General features: G+C 41.5%; 1 protein-coding gene across 2 annotated transcripts in view; it reads right to left on the minus strand.

The window, feature by feature from the left end:
- Nucleotides 1-13,245, minus strand: part of SYT9 (synaptotagmin 9) — a 192,144-nt gene that overhangs the window by 48,971 nt on the left and 129,928 nt on the right. For both annotated transcript variants that reach the window (XR_013757974.1, XM_079105734.1), the window contains exon 4: nucleotides 409-529. Coding sequence is in view for 1 of the 2 variants with exons in the window: in XM_079105734.1 (XP_078961860.1) it covers nucleotides 409-529 (121 nt within the window). In the remaining variant the exon portion in view is untranslated. The remainder of the gene's footprint in view (nucleotides 1-408; nucleotides 530-13,245) is intronic.

The raw sequence follows: 13,245 nt of genomic DNA on the forward strand, positions 1-13,245 counted from the left end.
TGAGGAAAAAGACCCAATTAGATAAGCTCTGCTGGCATGTGCAAACTGCAGATCCAGTTTGCATGGTGACAGGGAAGACCTGAGAGAAAAATAATAACGATGACAACTAAAATTATGTAGCATTTAATATAAACCAGACACTGATTTTATAAATTTTTATGTATTAACTCGTTTAATCTCACAACTCAATGAGTCAGATATTATTATTACTCCATTTTACAAATGGAACTTTGAGCCCTCGAGAGGTTAAGTGATTTGTCCAAGGTCACACAGCTGTTAAGGTGGTAGCTCTGTGATTTAATCTATGCAGTTTAGTTCCAGGGTCAATGTGCTTTATTAGTATATTAGAAACTATATAAGGTACTACATTAGAATCAGACAGGAAGACTGAATTTGATAATGTCCCACCTGATGCTCCTGTTATGTCCATTGCTTTTAAATTCCTTGCTTTTATAATGGTAATAGTCAGCCTGCCAGCCGTGGGAAGATAACAGAGAGAAAACATCAGCTCTCCAAGATCCACATTGTCCTGTTGAGAAAGCAGAGTGAAGCATTAGAAAGTGTCTTAGTCCAGGTGTGCATGAGGCTCAGTGGCAGGGCACTGCAAGGGACCATGTTGCTCCTTTTGCTCAGTCATGAACCACTGGTGTCTTTTCCTTTCCTCTCAGTCACATGGAGAGGAACATACCCTTGCACTCTAGGAGCTTCTCCCACTAAGGAATAGCACATCTTTAGATGGCAAAGTTGCAGAGGCTATCCAGGGTCTCTGCCACCATATATCCAGCCACTCACAGCCCTGCATAGCCTCCATGGGTCCCAGTAGCCCAGAACACAGCTTCCAGTGCAAACTCCACAGCCTTAACAATCTTCCATGGAGCCCTGCCGCAAGGTGGCTCTACTCATATCCCTACCACAGTCTACATAGAGCTTCCCACATAAAGCTACACAGAGATGCCCCACAGTGGTGCACAGTCACAGCCTCACCCATGGCTCTGTGTGCACAGCCCCACAATGCATTGTGAAGTATTTCAAACAGGTCTGCACACAGCCCAAAGTCCCCCCCATACTCCTCCCAAGTTAGTCACAGTATCCCCATACAGTCCTGCATAACCACAACCCTCCCCCAAATACCTACTCTCAGAACGTTGCACACAACCTGGCACAAGTTTTACGAAAAATCCACACCTGGAAATCTAGCTCCTCAGTAGCTCTAGACAAAAACACTGCAAGAGCATCACAGCAGCAGCCCATGGCCCCACATGTCCATGGCCCTGGAGACACCTGGACACTTGCTTCATCCTGTAGTCTCCATGCAGAAAGAAATGAGCAGAGCTCTAGACCCCCTGGGTACCCTGCTGCCTGTCCCCAGGGTCCCATTTCGCCACAGCTGTTCCCTTCTCTGGGTGTGTCTATAAGGAGCCCCCATCCCCTCTGCTAGGGAAGACAATTTTGTGTGGTGTGCAGCCATTCAAATAGGTCAGAAGACATGAGCCTCTTTCTCCTTTTTTAGCCCAGAGAGAGAGTAACCAGGAAGAGAGAGGGAGAGAGAGAGAGAGAGAGAGGTGGGGGGGAGGAAGCCAGTTCATTTAGTTTCAATTTCTAAAAGACACCCGAGGTCATGAAGCTGGGTGCCTGTGTCTAATTAATACAGTTTCATACTGACAATGCTCTGGGGAGTCAGGTTCTTGCCCTCAACATTCAAAGCCTCCATTCCCCTTCTAGATTCTCCAAGGAGGCTTCTATTTTTAGAAGCACAGATTCAGCTCTGGAAGGTCACCTCACCCAACCTCCCGCCTTGACTGCTTCCACAGGAGGATGAAGCGAGCAAAGGGATCTATTTGGTTGCTAAGGCAGATGGATTGCTCTGCATCTCCCTGCATCACTTGCCCCATGTGAAGCAAGCACCTCACCTGGCAAATCAGGCTCCCCTTTAATAAAGATATTAAAGTATCTTTAAATACTGTGTCCTGGAGCCCTGACCTCAAGAGACCAGGTAGTAGGGACTTCCCTTTGGGGAGAGGTTGTGGGGAATGGGTTCTATAGGAGTGGGGGTTCACACAACAGGCTCTGGCTGCGGCTGTTGCTGGGCTCCTGCTGCCTGGGAGCAGGGCCTGAAGAGGACAGGTCTGACCCAGACTTCTACTGGTGACATAGGGGAAAGAGAAGCAACAGCTGTCCCCACAATGCATCCTTATCCCCTGGCCCATTCCTTTGAACCCTTTGACTTTTACTCTTCCCTTGGAGGGCTTTCCACAGTACCTCACTCTCTCCTCGCACTTCATTCTGCCCAGAAAGTCTTGTTTTGACAAAGTAATTACAAGAGCAACTAAAATCATGCCAGTGAACCTTCATAATTGATTCTTTCAACATATATTTCCCGCATATGCACTGCACACACTGTAAGGTTTAAGGTATGAAAATGCTCTCAGTCCAGTCCCTGCCCTCAAGGTTGGATGCACATCATGAAATGTGATATGTCAGATCTCTTCAATACTAAGTACATTGGATCCCTTTCCCAGCATAGACCCCATTCACAAAAATTTATATGACTATTTTTTAAATTTATTTTTAAAAATTTTTACAGATTGCATTTTGATTCATTGTACACAAATGGGGCACATCATTTCATTTCTATGGTTGTACGATGCAGAGTCATACCATTCGTGTAATTGTACATGTACATAGGGTAATGATGTCTGTCTCATATGGCTATTTGCTTATGAGCTAAAAATAATCAAACTCCACACTTGGTATTATATTCAGGATGTAAACTGGGGCTAAAGCACAGATTTGTATTTTTTTTTTTAAAAAAGAAGTTAAACTTTTCAAAGACAAAATGCTTGGTTTGATCTTTAAATACTTTAACAAGTAACCCTCTAAAATTTTCTAAATTATCAAAATAAAATTCAAATATAGAAAAATTTCATGTTAAGAAGTAAAATATTTCCTTTTCTCATGCATATGCTTATAATGTCATTCCTTTCCCTAGAGTAACACAGTGAATAATTATCCAGGTTTTGTTCTTTTCATGCACACATCCACCTACCCATCCGTCCACCCATCCCTTCACTTACTCTTTTAACATGTGCTATGGTTATGAGCATGGGCTGAGAATACTCTTCTCAGAGGCTGGGAGCTAAATCTGCAGTAGAGAACGACAGTCACCACCCTTTGAGAAGATATGGGCTTGTGGGGCAGTGTAACAGGAGTTCATAGCACCACTGGTAACTGTTTAGCCCTATCAGCTGATTTGATTTGGGGTCAAGAAACCTGTAGATCTCAGTGTTTTATAAACATTCCCAATCAAGTGGTTCTCATTCAATAGCAATTTTGTTCTAGGGGACATTTGACACTACTAGAGAAATTTTTAATTGTCACAACTGTGGAGGGTGTGTGTGTTACACCTAGCAGGTAGAGCCCAGGGATGCTTCAAAACATTCTATAAGGCACAGGGAAGCCCATTATCTAGTTTAAAATGTCAATGGTGTCAAATTCCAATTTATATGGAACTGCTTAGATTCTTAGTAAAAGTTTTTCTGAAATGCTGATAAAAGTCAAATAGAAAGGGGTGGTGGAATATCTGGTTTCTTTTTCAGCTTGACAGGACTCAGATATGCATGAGTTTCAGTGGCAGCTGAGTACCCTGGAGGACACAAGGGGGAAGGAAAATGCAACACTAAGAAATGCTTCATTTGTTCCTGCTTTGTGTGGTCAAGTTCAGAATTGTTAGCAAGATGCATTGGGAATTTATGGCAAGCATATGTGAATTTACTACCTACCAACCTGTAAATGCTTTCTTGATCTGTTTGCCTGGAGAGGCCTAGATAGCTGTAATTTTTAGCTAACAAACTCTCATATTGCTCTTCTTAGATTCTTCTGGTGAATTCCTTCCCAACTCCACGAAATTCTGAAGGGTTGGTGCAAGAATCCAGGCTGACCAAAATATTCATGCCCCTGTGCTTTGTTGAGATGAAGGATAGATGTATGACTCAAGTAGGATCACTTAGAGTCATCCCTGGGAATGAAAAATCAATATTGAGAAAGAGAAATTTTCATTTTATTGGGGTTATTTATTGGAAGACAAGAGGCCAGAATCCTTGCAAGGTTCTTGTGTGTGTGTGTATGTTTGTAGTACAAGTGGCAGAATATCACTTTATGTTAATCTATGTCACTTAAAGATGTATACTCAAAATAAATACCACAACAAAGAGTTATAGCTAATAAGATGAACAAAGGAGATAAAGTGGGAGTCTTCTTGTCTGATAGTAGGCTATAGGACCCTCAGTCCAGAAGTGGTCCTGTCCAATTCCCAGGAACAAGAAACACAAGATGGAGAAACCAAGATCTGAATGAACAGGTCTTGTTGAGACTTCCCCCTCAGTCTACCATCGCTAGGTCATACCCTCTTGTCCAATCATGTTTCTACATGTTGTCCATTTTGCATTGAACACAAGCTTACAAATACAGTGTTGGGGTTGTGGTTCAGTGACAGAGTACTTGCCTAGCATGTGTGAGGCACGGAGTTCAATTCTCAGCACCGCATATAAATAAAGTAAAAATCTGTCAGCAGCTATGCACACACACACACACACACACACACACACACACATACAGTTTTCCATGAGTCTTTGGGTCTTCATTTCTGAAGGCTCTGTGTCACATAAAACTTTGATTAAATAAATTTATCATTTCTCCTGTTAATATGTCTTTGTCAGTTTTTATTTCAGACCCACTCAGGAACCACAGGAGGGTTGAGGAAATCTGTCTGCCCCTACACCAGTCTGTGTACTCATTAAGGGGAAGGTCCATTTATCCACCACTCCCAGTGGTGGCCATGGAGGGATGGCTCAGTCAATATTTCTTGCACTAATGAAGTGATGATGCACAAATGAAGGAGAGGTGGATCCCCGGATATGTATTCACTCTCGGTAGATCTGTGGGGCCTTTGTATCAAATGTCCAGTGAATTCCAGACTATGGGACATCTGGTCTCCCTTCCTTCCTCCCCCATCCCCACCCACTCCCTGCCACCAAATTCCCCAGCATTGCCAGCTCACTGGGAAATCCTTTTCTTACAGAGCCTCTTTCAAAAACAAAAACTTGTAGGGAACAGTGGCAAGAAATCATTTGTTTAGCAAGTGCAATCCTAGTTGCAATACTTCTCTCAAATGTCCTCTATCCTCACCTGTAATAATCACAATGATGGTCCAAACCAGTAATGTAGAAGCTGTTAATGATCTGATCCTTCTATTTTCTCAGAAAGACTCCAAATGATCTTCCTATTTTCTCAGAAAGACTCCCCATACTTTCCCCAAACATAATAAAAAATTGGCAAAAATGTCCTTTTCCAGTGATGGATTCTACCAATAATTAGCATGCACTGTTAAAGAAACTGTTGACTGCACTTTATTTATAGATATTAACATGATTAATTGCACTGGAAGTGTGCCTGGAGGATGACACTTTCTGAGCTGGTGGTGGGGCAAAAGAGAACCGGTAGCCCTCATGGGTAGTGAGAAAGAGTTGGGACCTACCATGCCTTTCCTGTCTGAATTGCTCCCTCAGGGGATTCTAGGTTTAGTTCCATAAGACCAGCTTCCCTTAAGAAAGGATTTTCTTTTACCCACTATATGTCAGCTAGGAGCCAACAAGATAACAACATCACATATGTAAACACATAGGTAAAGCTCTTATGGTTGACCAAAAAATGCCCATCACTATTTCATCTGGTCTTATCCAGTTCCTGGTTTAATATAACAAATATATGGGTGACCCCAACATTTATATCTCTACCCCAGCTTTTTGCTTGCATTAGAGCCTCCTACATCCAAATTTCTTCTTTAGATCTGTACTTACAGTTGTTTAACAGGCATCTCAATCTTAAAAATACTTCAAAATGGAGCTGATTTTCCTCTCCTTTCCCCAGCTTTCTTACTGAAATCTTCTCCTTCTCAATGTGGTAAAACCTCCTCCAAGAGGCTGATGCTGAAAGCCTGGTAGACATCATATCTATATTCCTCCTCTTCTCTCACCCTCCCACATCTGCAAGTCATGTAATTTCTCTCTTTAAAAATATCTAGAATCTGTTCAAATTTCTCTGCTCTACAGTGCTACCCCATTTCAAGACACCACCATCTCTTGTCACATGCACAGAAAAGTGATTGCAAGGGCAGGCCAGCTGTTGTGATGGGTGCCTATCACAAAATTCTGTCCAACCATGGATTGGCTCCCAGCTTGGGATTCCCTGTCTTGCCTGATGCTCTGGTAAATACTCAAAGAGGACTTCAGGAGAGGGTTGGTGCCACCTGTGGAGGTGAGGAGACACAGTAGTTCATCACCTCCTCACATGATTGGGGTTTTCCCCTCAAAGCCTTCCAGGGTGCCCTCAGTGGCTAGAGTGCCCATCGTATTTGCACACACAGGATGCTGCAGCATCCTAGTGCTGCCATGACAGACAGGACTGATGGTGATAATAATACAATGTGGAACTTAATGATAATAAGAATGATACTAGCTCAGTCTGAGCAACATCTTTGCCCTCCCTTAAAACAGAAGTGGCTCTGACTTGTCTGGAATTACATGACATCTGGTTTTGCTCTGCTGGGACTCAAGTTGTTCATGTTTCTAACACGTCCAAAATCAGGGAAGTTGTGGGAAATTTGGCAGCCACACTCTTCTGTGATACCCTTAAATAATAATACCTCGCTGAAGGCTTACTAGGTACCCTGCTTTTCTCAACACTACAGGCAACTGGTTTCTGCCCCATTGGAACCAACTATCTAGAGTGACAGGGCAGAGCTTCAGCATGGGGCAGTGGTCAGGCCCCACCTGGCAAAGGAAAACCACATACCACGTATCAAGAGCTGACTCTTTTCTTGGTAAAGTAAGCTTGGTGCTCATCTCAGGCGGATGATTAGTATTGATTATTGAAAAGTATGGTTTCTGAACCCTTTAAAAATCATTGAGTCCTAATGGGTTCATTACAAAGAGGTTAGATCAGACTAATATCACTTCCTTTTTTGATTTGGGTTATTGGACCTTCATATCAGGGAACCTCCAAAGGCACAGTGAATGTGACCTCTGCATGACCTCTGATAAACTCTTCCCTGATATCCTTGTGGACGATCTGGATCAAAGTAGCCCAGAAGATAGTAAAGATATATTCATATCTAGTTTGACAATGGTACTTAAAGAATGCTAATTAAGGATTCTATGAACTGAGTATTATTCAGGTCTGTAATTTATCAAGAGTTTAGAAAAAGAAATAGAATTTGTATATGATACAACAGGCAAAATAAGTATATTTGACCCTATAATTGAGATCCACAAAAATCCCGATAGATGAGATGGATAAAGCCTAACGATACAAATTTTTCAAGATAAATTAATTAAGGGTCTAAAAAGTCAATGATGCAATCTCTGAAGTAGATGCAACCTAATGCATGTTAAAAATTAAAGGTGTACAGTTTAATTTTATTTTTAATCAAAATGTGAAATAGCTACCAGAAACTAATTTTGTTTCAGCCTGCATCAATACAGGTACGGTTTCAAAAGGAAGAGTGTACACCAGTCATAAGACATCTGAAACATTAATTCTGTTCTGGGAATCTCAATTTTAGAGATACATAAGCAGCTGGAAGGTGATGATAAAAGCTGAAACCACTATAGAAGAGGATCAGGATTACATGAGGAGCAAGGATGAGCTATTAAGCTTTATTAAAAAAAAATCAAGAAACACAAGATTCTTGTCAGCATTAATTCAAATTGATGTCAGACAGAAGAGGGACTAAACTTGTCTCCCCAACCCCCAGTACTGGGATTGAACCCAGGGCCTTACACACGCTAGGCAAGTGCTCTACCACTGAGTTACAATCCCAGTTCTAAAAGTGTTTTTAATGGTTCCAAGGATAAGAACTAGGACCAGCAAGTGGGAGCCAGAGGAAGACGTAGAATATTCTTCTCTATCACAATCTAAAACCGTGGGCTGTATTTCTCTGAACGTAGTTATTTCCCCATCTCATCAGCAATTTTTTCTGGTTCAGAGAAGAATCAAGTTTCAAGTTGGAAGATAAAAAAACGTAGGGTCGTCCCCAGTCGTGATCTACTATAATTCCATACTTCAGACATTAGCTGGTAGGTGAGGGGAGACATTTCTGGAGCAGGACAACTGAATTATCAAAACTGTGATTAAGGAGATAGGGCTTGGTGGAGCATGCAATTGTATTTGAAGGGAAGATTTAGAGATGAAGGAACCAGAAATAGTGGAATTTGTCACCTAAAAATGCTTAATTCAGCATTCTAGGCACATGTATACTTTCAAAGGGCACAAGGGGAACATGAAGTGAATACCAGCCTTGGTGTGCCTGGCATAAGAATGTGGGGTACTGGGACCTCCTTGTTTTTCTCAGCATGTTTCCTCAAGTGATAGTCTGAGATTCAAGTGTGATTTTTTTGATCCTTCTATTTTCCTAGGTAGCATGTCTAGTTAAAGAGAGTTCTTGGCTAAACAAACATAGCAGTTTTTGAAAATTAAAGGGCGGTAGAAAAGGCTTTAAAATTTAATTTGAATGTTCAATAACTTGTTCTGAAAAGACTTTACAGAGCAATTCTCTATAGGAAAAAAAAAAAAACAAAGAAATTGGAGTTGAGAACTTATTCCTATTTAAAGGCTGTGGGAATATCAGAGCATCCTTAGATTTGAGCATATGTGCTGGCTTTGATGGATACTGCATTTCGCTGGCTTTTGAAGAGAAGAAAACACTAAGATGAGTTGGAAATAATTTTGAATTCACCCTGCATTCTCAGCATTCTTGTCATCCTGAAATTTTCCATCAAAACTAAGAATTCATGCAGTTTTGTGGGAAGAAGAGGATTCTCAAATAAAGATGACCTCTATAGAGAAGCACAGCAGTGAGTTCAATCAACATGTTTATGAACAATCATAAAGAAAAACATACTATTTTTATTCAGCATAAATGGAGACTTAACCCAAAGATAATCATGGGACACAGATTTTTTTGTTTTGCTTTTTAAAATCATCTACAGAAGATTTATTGGAGAATACTGTGCATTCCCGAACACTTCTTCTGTCTCCATCAGTTCTTCCTACAGCTTAGTACCAGGGTCACTAAGTCATGTTGACTCTACCTCTAAAACATGCCTTGATTACCCCTCTTCTACCCATTGCCTTTGCAGCTGTCTCTAAAAGATTACTTTGGAGCATTTTACACTTCTGACCCATCTTACATGTAAACACAGGTCTGATCACGTCACTCCTTAAATCCTTCAACAAACTCTGGGTGCTCTTAGGTTAAAATCCGAACCTCACAGTACATCCTATAAAGGACAGCCTCTCCAGCTGTTCTGCTATTTCTCCTAATACACTGAATTCTCCAATCAGTCTGGACTATTCTTAAACCCCTGTCCCCTGACACCTTTCCTTTTCATTCTGCTGTGCACTGTTTCTTCTTCCCAAATGACCACTGTTCACTTCTACGCAGGCAAAATGTTCTTTTGTATCTTTGAAGATCTAACTTGCCAAGTTATCTCCTGTGTGCCATCTTCAGTGTCTCTCCAAGTCTGTGTGTTCTCTGCTCTGGCCACTCTTTGTCCATATTTCTTTATTTTATTTCTTTGTCCACATTTCTATCTCCATACAAAATTAGAGATGTCTATGACTCTGAGATGCTGAAGGTAGGGACTATGTCTCCCTTTTGGCTCACTTATCCAGGGCTGTGGTCATTCTACAAAGGAGAACAGGGCCAGAGGTTATTTAACTCGCCCAAGGTCCTATGGCTAGTTAGCGCCCAGGCCCTGTTCCCAAACAGTCTGACTAAGGCCTACCGTGCCCCCAAGTGGGGACCCTTTCTAAGCCCCACAGGCTCTTAAAGACTGGTAAAGGGGAAGGTAGCCAAATTCCTTCTTGTGTGGTGGAGACTTGAGGGAACTTGGAGGAGCTGGACTGGGAGCTAGAAGGGCCCAGATTCTTTCCTTTGTCCCATGGTGGTTTTGCCTCAGGACTGGCCTTCTCTCTTACCTTTTATCAGGAGGAACTACTTTTGCCTTGGTAGCTAGTAGGAAGAAGAGAAACTAAGAGAGAAGTACCCTCACTGAATTCAATTTGAAAACTGGGGCAAATGGCACTTTGACAAAAAAGAATCTGCCTTTCCTCCAAGCACCAGCATCACATCACTTTCCTCTGTGTCCACTGCAACTTTATAACATGATTGAAGGAAATGAGAGGTTTTACCACACTAAAGGGCAGTATAGGTATAATTAGGGGTCATCTTAGATGCATTTCAAATAAGAACAAAAGTAATAGTGCTTCTCTTCTCAAATTAAATTAACTAATATATGTAAAGCCATTAGCACAATGCCTGAAATACATGTGTTAACTCATTTTATGTGTCTTCCTGTACCTCCTAGAATAGGGCCTGGTACAGCGGGTCCATAGTAAGTACACAGTACACCAGAAAGTGAATGGCAATGGTCTCTACAGAAAGGGTAAGGCAGATCAATCACAGACATCTCAGAGTAGGATTCTTCTCCACCATTCTTATATCCAGATCTACAAACTGGATAAAGGAGACACAAAACATGCTAGAAGAATTCCTAGGCAGTGGACAGAATTAGCAGGAATGAAAACAAATAAGATAGTGTCTTTAAATGGTATACCCTGAGAGCTTTCAGGGGGTTAGCAGATATCATCAGAAAGGCTGAATTACTTCCCTGTGGCAAAGTGCACCAGTGTCAAGAATGGGTCTGAAAGATACTTTACATCCCCACATTCTCTGATGCTAAGACTTCATTAAAATCAGTGAATTTCCCTCCATAAAAGTCAACTCAAAGTGGATCAATTAACCAGAAATCTTGCAACTGCTAGAAGAAAATACAGAACCAACACTGCAACACAGAGAGGCATAGACTTCTTTATTAAGGATGTCTAAATCTCAGGAAATGAAACCAAGAATTAAAATGGGATACTATGAAATTAAAAAGCTTCTACCCAGCAAAGAAAACATTTAAGAGTTTGAAGAGAGAGTCTGCAGAATGGGAGAAAATCTTTGCCAGCTACTCTTTTAACAGAGGATTAATATTCAGAATATTTAAAGAACTCAATAAAACAACCCCCCACAAAAAAAAAAAAAAACCCTCAAACAACCCAATTAATAAATGGGCAAATAAATTAAACAGACACTTTTCAAAAGAAGAAATATAAATGGTCAACAAACTTATAAAAAATGTTCAACATCCTTAGCAATTAGGGAAATGCAAATCAAAATTACACTGATATTTCCAGTTTGGCAGCCATTGAGACCACAGACTATAATAAATTCTAGTGAGGATGTGGTGAAAAAGGAAATAACTGTTGGTGGGATTGTAAATTAGTACCCAGAAATGGAAATACCATTTGACCCAGTTACAGGTAACTCCTCATTTTCTCAAAAGAACTAAAATCAGCATATAAACCTCCCAATCCACTCCCAGGACGTAGCAGAGGGTCTGCAGTTTTTTCCACCCAGTGTTCCATTAGATACTCACAGATTTTCTAGGAAAAATAAGTCAACTGATAGAAGGAATCTACTTCTCAGTAATAGCCCAAGGTGGCTTCATGGGTTGGGATGGTTTGAGAGATAAACCTGGCCACTGAAGTTGCTGTGATGACCCAGGGAGTTCCCTGACTCCCTGGGGTAATGACTTAAGTTTGCAGCGTGTGGGAATCTGTTCTCTCCACAAGGGCTTAGCTCTCGTGCACTTGGATGAGAGCTAAGGCAGCTAAGGGAGAAGAGGGGAGAATCTGGACATGTGGGAGGAAGGGAGGGAGAGAGGCAATGAAGGAAGGAAACAAGAAAGTGAGGGAGGGAAGGAAAAGTGTAGGGGCAGGGAGGAAGGCCAGTCTTCACTAATTCCTTTTTCTTTCTTTTTTTCCAATGGTACTGGGGATGGAACCCAGGGACATATGCATGCTAGGCTAGCACTCTATCACTGAGCAACACCCCCTAGACATTCACTTTAAATTTATTCATTCACATATTCAGCAAATATTCCAGGTATTATATTAGATGCTAGAAACAAAAGGGGGGTGAGGGAAGGGTAAAATCCTTGCTGTAATGGAGTAGCCATTTAAATTGCATTTCTAGAGTTCAGATAATAAGGTAAATGATAAGCTATAGAAGCTGGTGGAAGGAAATTCAATTTTAAATAGGATACTCAGTGAAACCTCAGAGATGATACCATCCGGGAGAAAATCTCATGGAAGTGGGTATGGGGTACAAGGGTATCTAGGGCAGTGGCTAGGCAGAGAAAACAGCCTGGGGAAGGAGTGTGAATGAGTAACAGGAAGGAAGCTGATATAACTACAGTGAAGAAAATATACAGGAGAGAGGAGGGGGAGGAAGTCAGAGATAATGTGGGGTGGTGGAGTCTGAATCCTGTAGGCCAGGACTTTGGGTTTTACTCTGCTGAAAGGAGGAACTGCTGGAGGATTTGGGGCAAATAAGTGACAAGAACCAACCAATAACTTAAAAGCATCACTCCAACTTCTATACCAAGAACAGGGGCGTGGGAGATGGAACAAATTAGGAACATGAAAATCAATTAGGAGGCCACTGCAATAAACCTGCTACTACGCAACACTATTCAAGCTTCTGTTGTTTTTAAGATTACTTAGAATTGTCTTGGGTTTTATAAGGTCTCCTTCATCATTAAGAAATACTGATAGCTGGGCATAGTGGTGCACACCTGTAATCCCAGTGGCTCAGCAGGCTGAGGCAGGAGGACTGCCAGTCTAAAGCCAGCCTCAGCAACTTACCAAGGTGCTAAGAAACTCAGTGAGAGCCTGTCTCTAAATAAAATACAAAAAAGGGCTGGAGATGTGGCTAGTGGTTAAGTGCTCCTGAGTTTAATCCCCAGTACCAAAAAAAAAAAAAAAAAAAAAAAGAAATACTGATGTTTCTGCTACTCATTGAGTCAGATTCTTTAGTGATGGCAGGAAGCTACTTTTGTTTAGAAAGAGTTGTGATAGGGGCCCAACTGAGTATTCTCCCCAGGAATTCAGGGACAGTAAAGCAAGAAACTCTCTAGGGCAATTTAGAAAAATGTAAAAAGAACACTGAAATGTTCACCAGAAGTCCTGCAATCACTCTTTTGTAGGCATTGCCCTCCAGTCTCCAACAGACAGGAAGAACAGGTTTTGCCAGGTTCCAGGTGCTTCCAGACTCCAGGAGGAAAGAGTCTCAGCACTAAG

The sequence above is a fragment of the Sciurus vulgaris genome, assembly GCF_902686455.1.
Source record: "Sciurus vulgaris genome assembly, chromosome: 11".
In the NCBI taxonomy this organism is placed as follows: domain Eukaryota; kingdom Metazoa; phylum Chordata; class Mammalia; order Rodentia; family Sciuridae; genus Sciurus; species Sciurus vulgaris.